The 13,721-nt window shown below is 37.0% G+C and overlaps 1 protein-coding gene across 1 annotated transcript in view; it reads left to right on the top strand.

Moving 5' to 3' along the window:
* The first annotated feature begins 368 nt into the window (after positions 1 to 368).
* The window catches only part of LOC149262508 (uncharacterized), a 213,747-nt gene continuing 200,394 nt past the window's right edge, over positions 369 to 13,721 (top strand). The window contains exons 1-2 of the mRNA XM_089424837.1: positions 369 to 934; positions 1,259 to 1,594. Of these exons, the coding sequence (XP_089280963.1) occupies positions 800 to 934; positions 1,259 to 1,594 (471 nt within the window). The 5' untranslated portion in view covers positions 369 to 799. The remainder of the gene's footprint in view (positions 935 to 1,258; positions 1,595 to 13,721) is intronic.

The following is a 13,721-nucleotide window of genomic DNA, read 5'->3' as shown; positions in this document are numbered from 1 at the left end:
TATGGTATGTTTTTCTCATTAGACGATTTTGAAAATCATATACACTCTGCTACAAACTTTATTTCCCACATAGCAATATGCCTATATAATTCAATAATTCTCTTTTGTGCTGAAAAAATTGTTCAATCCACCATTATCTAAAAAAAACCTCACAATTTACACTTCCATGTTTTATATTTATATTTAACGACCTATAATAAAATTCATAGCATATGAGATATGCCAATATAAAAAAAATGTACATCCAAATAATGCGATCATCAATACACTATTACTAAGTCTAATTATATTTCAAGATGGATAAGCCAACCCACCATGAATATACTATTTGTAAAGTGCATAATGGAAGTCCAAGTTATATTTCCTAGATGGCTAAACACAAATTCTATTCCCAACACGATGGTGCGTGCTCCTCTCCAACGTACCTAGGGAATCCGCACTGGACACACAGACTGAGCGGCCCTGAAATAAAAATAAAGATGTTAAACCGGGTCAACAACCTTGACGTAGCTCTAGCTAAAATCCAGTAAGTCGTGTGGAGAGGAACAATCTGAAGAGTGAAAGAAAATGAATTTATGTGAAGGATTGGACCCTGTTTCCATGGCGATCAGTCAAATCCAAAGCGTGCAGCACTTCTTCCTTGACAAAATCATTCAATTCCTGCCATTAGGGGCCTCAATTTTCGCTTAGATCTCGTCCAGCGACCGAAGCACAAACACATTGAATCATATTATGTGAAACTTGGAATGATGGATCCGTGGGCAGAACGCCGCAGCAAACAACAACAATAATAATCAGAATGGCGGCATCCAACGCACAATCCACAGCTGTGAAGTCCTATTTTAAAGCTCCAGAGGGTCGCTACAAGCTTTCTTACGAAAAGACTCATCCCGCGGGCCTTCTTCATTACAGCCATGGCAAAGCCGTTACACAGGTAAATGCTATGTTCAAATATTAATTGATACCTATACAGTTTTTCTTCGCATTGTGCGAATTTTTTCTTGCTTCGCTTTGCAATTTCGCCTTTTGATTTTTGCAGTTCGTTAAACGGAAATTTTTGAATAATTATAGTGTTTGATGCTTATTTTACATAATTTACAGTGTTTGCATTGAGATTTATCCTTCTTTTTTTCATCATTTAATGTATTCGCTGCATATCATTGGTTTTAATTTGAATTTTGTAGTTGATAAATGATCATGCCTGATTATGCAAACCCGAATCCGGTAAGTTCAGAATTTAATGCTATACTATATACAGGTAACACTTGCTCAATTGAAGGATAAGCCGGTTGCCCCCCCTCCGGCTTCTTCAAGCTTTGGCAGTACCAGTAGCGTTAGGAATGCAGCTGCTAGACTTTTAGGAGGGGTCAATGGAACTCGGATGCTAGGGTTTGGTGGGAGCAATGGGACCAGCAAACCTAGTACAGGAAATAAAGTCCCAGCCTCTCCAGCTGCTGCTGCCGTTATGGCACATAGTCCCACTGTTGCAAGCCATTCACCTTCTGTTGTTTCGAGCTATGACGGAGAAGGGACTTACATCATTTTCAATGTTGGAGACACCCTTTTTATCAGTGATTACAATTCCCGTGATAAGGTAAGATATTATTACGTATGTGCTCTGAATTAGATGCAGAATTGTATTCCACTCTCGTAAGGCACTGGAATCTAAGTATATTGCATCTCTGGTGTTTGATATTCTAAAAGATTCATGTGAAGTCATTCATGGCAAGGGGAAAATGGCATTACTAGAGTCTAGAACAAACAAAACGTAATTAAAAGTGCATTTCATGACTTCCAAAGCCGGCGAGTGCAAAGAAAAGACAATCTGTCTAGAAAAATAATGAATGTTTGGCATCGTTCCGCAAGACAGGAAGGACCCGTCATTCTGTGGGTAAACGTGTGCTTTCAATTGTAATAACTTTGGAAAGTTTGTTTATCGTGATTCATATCTGTAGAAGTATTCATGAAATCATCATGATAAGCACCATGTTTGTGAGCCATGTTTCTCAAAATTTAGATATACTAAAAATTTTACCACGAAAATTAAATGTGGTTAGAAATACACCCCAAATAGTACAAAGTGCACCAATTCGAGTTCTTGATGTTTAACTTTTAAGGTGTCATGGACCTGATTGATCCATGGATTTATCCATTCATTGATGCTCTTTTTAATCATTTCCTTAGGCATAGATGCCACAATTGTGGAGTATCTATTCTGTCAAAATCACCCAGGACTTGCATCTAGCCTCTTTTTCTTGACAGAAGATAACTGGACATCCATATTTTTACCCAATTTTATGTCCTTTCTCCTTTTCTTTTAATCCACTCTATTTTATTTGGGATTTTACACTTTTCCAACTTTTTCTTGTGGGTTGGTTGTTCTACTCCCCCACCCCCATTATGTTTGAAATATTTTAGGTTCCATATATATTCTTTTTCAAATGAGTCAGTATTAGCTAGTTTCATCACTTATCTCAATTTACCTTTTTTCTATACTAGTCCTTTCCTTCATGAACCCTGGAAGCTTTTGTCACCGGTACTTTCTCCTGGAGAGAGAAGTGACCCACAATCCTTACTATGAGTCTCTTATGATATAAACTAGAATTCCATTCTCACCCACAATTGTTATTACTACAAATTAGACCAGATCATTTTCCTTCGGTTTAGAGAAAACCTTTCGTGTTGATCTTCTTGGTTTCTGTCCATGCTCAAAGTTTTCGGCACACTGCTATTAGATGGTCATACTCAGGGCAATACTTGTGCCTAAAGTTTATATTCTTATAATCCAATGACTGCCTTTAACAAGTGGCTTCAAACACCAATTGAATCTCTTCAAAAAGTTGTCTGTTGAGACCCAATTTCATTTATAATTTGGCAGACATACTCATAGACATAACTTTATCCTTGTAAATATGGCTGATTAAAACAAACTTAACAAGCAGGTGTCCATTCTCCCTTATTAATTCATCTACATAGAAATGCAAAAGTAAACAAGGTGTTTTATCCTTGTAAATATGTCTGACTGAAATAAACCGTGCAAGCACATCCCCAATCACCCTCATTTACTTCATCTGCATAGAAATACAAAGGTAAACAAGAAAGTGTTTTATCCTGGTAAATATATCTGACCTTTGTTACTGGATCTACGGGGTCTTGATGTTGGATCCACTGAGCCACGTTTGCCATCTGGATACAGATATGGATCCACCACATAAAGAGATCCTTCAAACCCAGAAACGGATCTCATGCTGCTGAAACTGATCCTGTGCCAACTAGCCCTCACATGCTAGATCCCAAGCAAATTAGTTTTTATTTTTTATTTTTAATTTATTCTATAAAAATATTTGCCACCTGTTTGAAACACTAAGCAGCAAATATTCTATTTAAACTTTTAGTTAAATTACTTATTATTAATCTGTAGGTTGTATAGCTGTATAAGTTATTAATTACATGTAGCCTGTGGGCTGTATAGCATATGATAATGCTAACAGGAAATGTCTGAGACATTAGAATTTTAATTTTCAATTTTTGATAATGATAGCATGAAAGCTTTGAGACAATCTATAGACAATAGTATATATTATATATTTAGTTTTCAATTTTATTTTTGTACAAAGGATGCATGTGTCGTTAATAATTTAATTTAATCAACCCCATCCAACTCTAGCTGAAGACTCCTCTTAGAATAGTATGACACATAGTCTATAGCATGTTTTCAAACAATGTACGATATTCATTTACCATCATAACTAGCTAGGAACTTTTAGATTTTAAGGCAGATTTCAAGGAAGATTACAGGTTGATCATGATGTAGAGTTGAAATATTTAGATGATGAGGATGTAGACCCATTTGTGGATCTGTAGTTAGACCTACTTTACATCATCATATCAATAGAGTGATCGTTGATGAGACACTCAATTTTGTATTTACAGTTATCCTTTTTGTATAACCCATGCTGTATCATGATTTTAGTCTTCAAATTTATAAATTATCTAATGATTTCAGTTCTAATGTTGTGGTTCATAAATGATTTTGATTTTTAACTTTGAATATGTTTTTTAAAATTAAAAGATATTATTGTATCTTTTGTACATGGAATTTCCTCACTGTATCTAGATCTCGGCTTTTCAAAAATTCGGTGGACTCATATCCAAATCCGGATTCATATCCCTATCCATTTCCTGGTAACTTAATATCTGACTGAAGTAAACTTTGCAAGCACATCCCCAATCTCCCTCAATACTTTGTATGTGTAAAAATGTAAAAGGTAAATCTGGGAGATGGACTAGGCCTAAGTTTGTGATCACTCTAGGGACACAAGGTCAAATTCAGGAATTCATTGCTTCGTGAACACTGTTGGAATCTTGCAAATCAAGGCCCTCCCTCTAAGATGTTTCTTCTAATCTTGATGGTATCACATAGAATCACAAATAGCCTTGGGAACAAAGGTATAAAATCAGCTTATCTATAATATTATGGTACTAGTTGGTACCTTTTCTGTTCTCCAAGGTTATCATATTTGTGGTCCCAAGGATATGAGTCATGAGTGAGTATGTATATATATAGGAGACTGTTATAGTCATTCACAAACTCATTCTTATTTGGTCATTTCATATTAATGGGTATTCACATTTTGGGTTACTTTAGTTCACATTCACATTTGGTTTTATAAAAACAATAATGTCAAGGTTCAATGGACAATTGTATAAATAAATATTAAATAAAAGGTCGTCCTAGAATTCGGCCCACATGAGCATTGAGTGAAAATATGTATATATAGGAGATTATTATAATCATGAATAGGCACATTTTTATATGATGGTTTAACATTAACTAGTTTGGTTTAGTGGTGAATACTTAATATTCTCCTATTTCTTAAGATTTGCACATGCAAGTTCATATTGTACTTGAGAGCTAAGTCACATGACACGAGGACATGTTCTATATATATATATATATATATATCATGTGGAAAATGCCTTTGTATTCCATATGAGGAATATACATGTTCTATTCCTTGAGGGACTATTCATTTTCAACAAGGCTAGAAGCCATTATATCAAATTTTACCATGTCTCTTTCGAGAATTGAACTTGAGTGGGGAGGATCTTAATCATGCCTCCCAACCACCTAGGATAAACCCAATTGACACACACACACACACACATGTATATGAAAAAATTAAAAGATGTTACACATTCTCATTCAATTTAGAAACTAAATTTTTTACATCATGATGATAAAAATTCAATCATACATTATGCATACAATCATGATTCATCAATGATACAACTAGTACTTACTACTACATCAATGACAATAAATTGACAAACACAAGAAATTAACCATAAACTGCAACTTTCTCATTAAGTCATCAAAATCAAAATGACATAAACACTGTGTCTTGACTCACTAAGTCATAGATACTGTATGTGGGAATGCCAAGGGAAAATATCAAATACAAAACAAGGTAGATACCAGAACCGTAGATCAAGATGGAAGAATCTCATAGGCTATAGCTCATCAACATCAAAATCGACATCACTACCACTGCTGCTCTCTTTTGCATCCTCCTCTGTATCCAATGTAATCTCTGCATCTACTGGTGTGGAGGATGACCCCTCAAGAGTATCACCATCATCACAAGTGATAGGCTCTAGCATCGACTCATTAAGATCTAGGTTGGCCAATGGCAACTCAACACTGTTGTCCAAACCCATATCAGTAGGGAACACATCCCACATCTTTGTCTTTCCTTTCAACCACTCCTCTCTCTGCTTGTAAATAAGACGAAGGTTGGTGTGCGCATACACCATTGCCTTTGCCCTGGACTGTTCAAGCCTGCTTTTCTTCAAAGTTCAAACTTTACAAATTCCCATATGTGCTCCAGTTCCTCTCACAACAAGAGGATGAAGTAACTCGAGAGAGGAGCCTCATGGCTAACTATTGTAGAGGAGGGCATGTTACCCCATGAGTTGCCCACCAATCATAGGGCTTCTTAGCCCCCTGCCTCTAATTGCATCATGACCTGCAAATCTCCCAATGCCAGTGGAAAACTCCGCAAAGGCATCCTCCACCTCATCAAGGGATGCTCTATCTTGAAATATCCATCTAAATGCATCCTTCCTCCCTTGTAAAATCTCACCATCCATGTGAGGAGGGAATCTATATGAAGGTCCACCATTGAGCCACTCATTGCTGTAGTATTTTGGATTCATTGAGTGAGCCAAGCAATGCAAAGGTGTGCAATTCTTGTTCCACCTACTAACAAGAATATCTTGTATGGTGGTGAAGAAGGCCTCCGCTGATTTCTCATATTCAGGGCAATCATTCTGAAAAATAATGGTCCTCACAGACTCAATCATGGAATCCCATCCCTCATAAACCTCTCCTAGGTTGGGTTGGTTTATGTCTGCAAATCGTAACAAAGCAATGAGAGTATCCATGATCTTAATAGTAAGATCTACCCTCTCCCACCAAACATCATTTAACACTATATCCTTGACTCTTTTTGAGGTTGCTTGATCTATCTTTCTTCAAAAAGGCCAAAAATCTGAAATAACTATGGCCCAGGAGCGGTCTTGACCTCCCTCAACCACTTCAACACGATGAATGTAGAGACAAACCGTGAATCTGCAATCTTCAACAATGATAGATGTGAGTACTCTTTGTAGATTTACTAGATTGTGATGGCATTGGTATGATTTTGTACAAAGTTGTGAAATGTGCAGCATCCTCAATAAGATTTCCAATCCATGGCACATCCAAAGCAATAGATTTAAGTGCAATTTTGAAGGAGTGGACAATGCAAGGTGTCCAAAATATCTATGAGTATTTAGCTTCCATAATCATGCAGACAACCTTTCCAACCGGTGCATTTTCTGTAATGATTTGCACACAAGAATCAACACCTACATTTTCAATAATGAACAACTCACCTATATATTGCGCATCCTTGTATTTTCCAAGAGCATCCACTGTTTGTATTTTCCAAGAGCATCCACTGCTTTCGAGAAAACTGGTCGATTCAAGGAAGACACCATGAAGTTGATGAGTGGATGGCATGCTGCATCTATCCATCCATCAGAAACAATACTAACCCCAGATGTTGGCCATGTTGATTTAATAGGCTCAAGCATTTTATCCACCTTCTTTGCCTTAACCAACAATGTGGTTCTAAGCTTCTCTGAACTAGGAGGCACATACCCCAATGGAGCCCCTTGAACTAGAGATTGACACATCTCAATAAATAAAGGTGATCGTGCAACATTAAATGATATGAAGTTGAGATAGAAAAAAAAACCAATGGTAAGATCAATCTCTTCTCGCCTCTCTTGTTGAAATATCTTGTCCATTGGACCAAGTGCCCTCCTTTTTGTTGCTTGACCTGCACCCCCACTGGAACTCCCAAATGGATAATTGCTTTTCCTCAAGAATGCAAGGGGATCCTCATTCTTGTTTTTCTTAGATGTTGCAGCCACCATTGCCACACCAACATTGGCCTCTCTTTCTAGTTGTTTCCTCTTAGATGCACTCATTCCTACACATGCTCCAATTCCACAAGATGTGCCCAACAAATGCCCTTTCACACGGAAATAGGTGCTTTTGAATTGATGGTTGCAAAAGTTGCATGTCCAAACTCCAAAGAACATTGCTTCCTGCCTTTAACTTGCTCCCTGATCCTTGATGTCTTGTAGCATACTTCCACAAGTCATATTTCAGGTTTTGAGCCTGCTGTCTTGTTAAAATGACGTTTCTCTCAACATTTGAAGTTGCTGTTGCAGCCCCACTTCCAACAAATGGAATACTAGCAGGCCCTTTCCTGCTGCCCTTGATTGAGCCGTGATTAGTGTGAATATAAAGAAAAATGGACTGCTGTAAGGCTGTGCATGTAAACAAAATGGACTGGCAGACTTCTGTAACAAAACTAAAAGAAAATGGAAGGGAAACCCACTTACCTGCATCTTGAATCTCCTCCAAAAATTGTTTTCCTCCTTTGCTGGTCGCTCACACACTCCTATAGCTCCAAAACAGCAAACAGAAATGAGGGAAATCGCCCCAAAACTGGATTTTAGAAGCGCACGGGGTTGCTTTTCTCTAGACATGTGTCACAGAATTAGGGTACGATTTTGGCATGTGCCCGACATCAGTCAAACTTGTGCCCCTCATCTTTGACATGAGTCAAACTTGTGTCGGGCATGTGTCATCATCGTGTCGTGTCCAACACGAAGGATCTGTGACATGGGGGGGTGTGACTTGTCATGTGACTTATCTTGAGAGCTATGCTCTCCTTACATATTTGGCGTATCTAGTGTTTATTGTGCACATTTGGGTAAATTTGGTTTATTACGAGTGGTAGTGAACTGTGAAGCGAATGCTTTTTGGGCAAACACTTTGACTTCTGATTCCTGAGAGAGATTCAAATTAAGTGCAACTTGGCTTTTTGGAAAGAATATATCTGGCAATGTCTTTGGTTAAATTTTCAGCAGATTGGCACAAAATGTCAAGAGCTTGTGTCCTTACAGGTTAGGGTTCATAGCCAGTCCTGAAAAAGTTCCAAAAATAGCAGGTGTTAATAAATTGGGCATATCTTTTGATTACAGACCCAAATTTAGTGCAACCTGTTTCATTAGAAAGAAGTCATCCAAGAGTCTATAGGTCAAAATTTCAGAGGATTTGGTAAGAAATCGAAGGAGATACAGTTTGCTCTCAGAAATGGTAAAAATAGCAGGGTTACATAACTGAAAATAACCTTGGTTGGCTAATCCAAATTCAACGAAGCTAGATTCATTAGAAAGAAGAAATCCTTGAATATGATAGGTTACAGTTTGAGGAGACATGGATTAGAAGTACAGAGATATCGTCAATACAAGGTCGACTTATATCCTGTTGTCGTACAAGGTTCAAAAATAGCAAGTCAATTTAAATCAAACATAACTTTTGACTTGTAATACCCAAACTAGGTGAGTCAAAAGGGGTTTGAAAGAGAAGATGGAGGAGGATATTCTCACAAAAAATTTGATCAATTTGGTTAGTGGTCTCAATGATATACAATTTGGAGGTCAGAGGTTCTGAAAATCCTTAATGTGTTGAGTATTGGAACTCTTGCAAATTTGCAATATGATCGTCTCAACTGTAGCACAAAGCTTAGATTGCATGCCTACCTTCAAGAAATTATAGCAATACCAAGGTTATTTTATGAGATGAAGATGGGATTGATCCTAGAGAATGGTTGTGTATTAGAAAGGAACATGAATGATGCATATTTGATAGGGTTGTACTCAGTGTTACTGGATTTAGTTTAGGGCACACTGCACCTGCATCTGAAGCTTCTTGGAATTGGGGAATCTCAGATCTGTATCAGATTCTAGGGTTTTTTGTGCATTTTGGGTCAGATCCATTTCCCAAAATAGGATCTGTTTCTGGTGACAGAATCATGGCAGGTTTCAGATTTAGTTTATATTTCATCGTCAACAATTTGTATTATCAAGATAACCAGCTCACTACAACTTTAATTGCAGTGCCTTATGGTGCCACAACATCTACTGGATTGCCTGGGTAACCAGTCATGCCACCTCTCATTGCTATAGGTGATGTGTTCAACAAATTCATTGTAATTTATTAGCACCTTGGCAGACTCTTCAGTCACTTTATCACTAACACAGTGACACAAGTCGAGTGACACTTCGACTTGTCAGGTTTGGTATTCATAGGTAAAATTCTGAGTACTCCTGAAGTTTATTTGAAGATGGTAAGTTCCTTAGACAGATCATCTAGGATTAAAGGAAGTTTGGTTGATCTAAGCGAGTTGCTGACTCAGGCAGGATAAAAGGAAAGAACACTTTTTAAGTTCTTCTTTGTTATTGTTTCTGGTTTTCATTGTCGGATAGCTAAGAAGAATTGGGAGCACAACAGAAAGTGTTCGCTTCATTATTTTTTCAAAATTCTAAAACTGTTCGGAGACTATAATTTCATGAGGACTACAGATGGTAGTTTAGTATTTAGTATTTACCGTTGATGAATTGCATTACCCAATATGAATATGAAAGTTAAACAGTTGATATGCTTTAATTTGGATTTCATTTTTTATTCAAAATTTAGATTTTAAATATATATTAAAAAAAGCACTAGGGCCAGGGTTTCGATTCCTTAATTCTTAGTTTCTGGAGGAGTGCCACACCTCACACTGGATTCTTATACCGATTCTGGTTGTTCCCATGGTTCATGTAACTTTAGTTGTAGTTCCTAAGTGGTGAAACTCGTAATTGGTGGCTTAGTCGTTATAGTGTTGGAAAATCAAAACTCACTTGGGTAGTGTTTGGAGAATTCTACTTACATAGATGGATAACGGGAAAACAAATGTCGAGGATCTCAAGCAGCAAACATGAGGAAGATATACAAAATATCAAATATGATTTAAAAGAAGCCAAAGAAGAATTATATAAAGAACTTGGAAGTTTTAAATGCTTACGTTATACTTTTGATTGTTCAGCATCAGCATCCACCACCTATCAAGAGTTGGAATGCTGTGTCGTATTCAATGGCATATGACCTCTTACTCGACTTGATGACCATGGTGGCCCTTACTAAGCAGCACCCTGCTTGAAGGAGCACATTGGCCCACAAGGGGCAAATACACCATTCTATGGGGCATTTGAACCTGCTGGGGCCAATAATGACATTCTCCTTTCACTGACACAGCAAGCCCCCTTTGACCTCATTAGGGAGCTTGTAGAAATGAGTGAATAAATTTGTAATTCATGAAACAATAATCTAATCCTCCTTAAATAGGTTAAGAAATTAAAAGAAGTGAAGAAACAATTTAGAAAAAGCGAGAAATGAAGATTGTTATGATGTTTTAGCTAACCCAATTTAGTGTTAGTTATTGGTACTTTGTGTGGATCATTTGAATTTTTCATAGTCATTTATATTTTCCATTAGTTAATGGATTTTATGTTAAGACAAAGATTATGGCAATCAATTGTACTTTTTTGTTAGTTAAGGGAATTTTATGTTAATTCAAATTATCCCACATGCAAAAGACAAAGAGGCTAAAACTGGCAACATTTGCATACTTAGGCTCTTAGGCATCAGAGCTGCAGATATTTTGCTAATATTGTGTATCAATAGTCTAAGAAAGATTATGTATATAGCCAAGAGCAATGCTCATCTTGCCATTGGAGTTAACTTGGGTAGGTGTACGTATGTTCCCATTATTGCAGAGTTATTTAAGATTCAATGATAGTTTGGTTCTTGCTACAGATTTATAACTGTTGTCAATTTGGTGTTCAGATCTGATGTTTTCTGTGCTAATTGCTGTTATTTTTATATTATCGTAGAATTTATTGGTGGTTATACTACTGCTATACTTGTATTTACCGAATTTATTGGACAATAACAAACTATCTCCATTAGATCTCATGTTATATACATATCAGGCTTCAGCATGTTCTTAGCGCAGTCTCTTGGGTTAATAACAGTTTTGGGGCTTATAACACTGGTGCCCAAGCGCCAATTAACAACAGCATTGACATTAGATCTAAGTTAAAGTATCAATTTTCAAATTAGTTCATAACAGTGGAATTAAAGCCACTTTCTAGGTGTTGTGGGTCAATGCTGGTGCTGGCAAAATTATCTAGATGCAGTTATTAACTTGAAAAAAAAAAAAAAAAAAAAACACTTAAATGTGTATAGATTGTATTAAAAGAAAGTCGTGGCCACACTGTACAGCATGATAATACACATCAACCAAAAAAGGTCTGGTAACCAAGTTTCTGAAGCACCCAAAACTAAGTTGCAGGAAATGCAAGGTAGGAGGCCGTTTCTGTACGGAAACAGAAACGAAACCCTGAAACACGTTTCTGGCCGTATTGGCACATTTCTCGATGCGGAAACGTGGCCAGTACGGCCAGAAACGCGTTTCACGACCGTACGACGCACGTTTCCACTTGTAACCTTTTATTTTATTTTTATTTTTTAATTTTTTTTTTTTTTTAATTTATTATTAGGTTTTCTTAATGACTTCTAGTTGCTTCTAGATGCCTGTCTAAAGTTATAAAAGTGAACTTTTACCCTAGTGTTGATATGCAGTTCATCAGGAAGTTTGAGGCATATGCAGTTCATGGTAATGTTAAATTCTTAAAGTAAAAGGATGATTTTACTTAAATTTTTAACATTACCATGAAATGACTCAGGATGTTTGAGAGTGGTTTCGTTGTCATTGGATTTCATATGGAGAAAGTAGAATTTTAGATTTCACTCAAAATCCAACAGACTTATCTGTTTTTCAGGATTTCAAGATTGGGGGGATTGCAATGTTTCCATTGGATTTTATCATGTACTAGGGTATGGAACTTGTATTTAATTAAGAGAACCAAGCCCTCTATGCAGGGGAGACTCCCAATAATCAAGAGCATGTAGGGTACTAGGGTATGAAACTTGTATTTAATCAAGAGCATTAAGGTCGTTTGACTATGTAGGAGGAGACTCCCAATCAAGCACAAGACAAGAAATTAGAAATTTCTCGTGGCTGATTTTGGATATTTCTATTTTCATTATGTGATCATTCATGAGTAAATGTGATGTAAATTTAGAGACTTATAGTTTATGCATTGACAATTGACAATTTTATCATAATGTAATAAATTAGAATGTATCATATATGCTTTATGATTGCACATATTTCTTAAATGTCCTATTGCACATATTTCTTAAATGTCCTAATATATATATATATTCGCGTTTCCCCGTTTCCAAAACTTGGGGAGGTCGCGTTTCGTATCGGTTCTCGTTTCGGAAACTCGTACTCGTTTCCCCGTTTCATGCAACCTTGACCCAAAATTGTTAAATGTATCCTGAGGTTTCTTTACAATCTTTTCCACAAAGCTATAAAACTTACTATTATAATTTATAAATTCTAAACTGGCCAAGCAAAAAAACTGATTTGCAAAATAGAAAACTTGGGATTTTTAATGAAAGACATGCCTACTGTGGGCTTCCTGTTTGACTTCTTCATTGGTTCTCTGTGCTGCTTTCTCATAGTCTGTATCCATCTACCCTTGCTGAACTGTATCATCCTCGACACTTGCAATAAGAGACCCGATTGAGATTCTTGGGGCATCCCTACAAGAGGCATCACCCTCGAGGACTTGTTCCCACTCCCAGAATCCCCTAAAAAAATGCATAGTTCTTTTTGCATTTTCATGAACTTTCTTCTCTCACTGGCATAGCAGGGGTCATTGGAGTTTAGTGGCGATCACACATTGCAAGAGAGAGATTTGAAGGTGAGGACAAAGATGTGGAGGATTATTTTCAACTTAGTGGAGGCCTTTTTTGAGGCATATTTCTCTACGAGGTTCCATTTGGGTGCATTGACACATGTGGAGGTTTAGAGCATGGCATGTCGTAAGCAAAGGAGTTAATGAGCATAAAAGGAGGAACACATTTCTTACAAAGGTACCACATGTCAATAAATTGTAGTTGGGTTTGACCAAAGGCCCACCTAACATTAAACACTCTCCTCAAGGAGGTTGCTAGGACATGTTGGAGGCAAGAAGGGGTGAGAAATAACTCTAATGGAGCAGCTTCAATGTATTTAGAGACATGTTTCCCCTTTTAGAAAACGGTTGAGGTTATTTAATCTATTTTCACATATTTGGAGGGATATTTCACCTTTTGAGCTATTTGTGGGTAAGGACATGTTATTCAAGGCCTTTTCTGC

This window comes from Pinus tabuliformis, chromosome 6 (assembly GCF_031772625.1).
Source record: "Pinus tabuliformis cultivar Carrire ecotype Pingquan chromosome 6, CPIR1, whole genome shotgun sequence".
Taxonomy (NCBI): domain Eukaryota; kingdom Viridiplantae; phylum Streptophyta; class Pinopsida; order Pinales; family Pinaceae; genus Pinus; species Pinus tabuliformis.
This window is presented reverse-complemented; position numbering and strand designations above follow the sequence as displayed.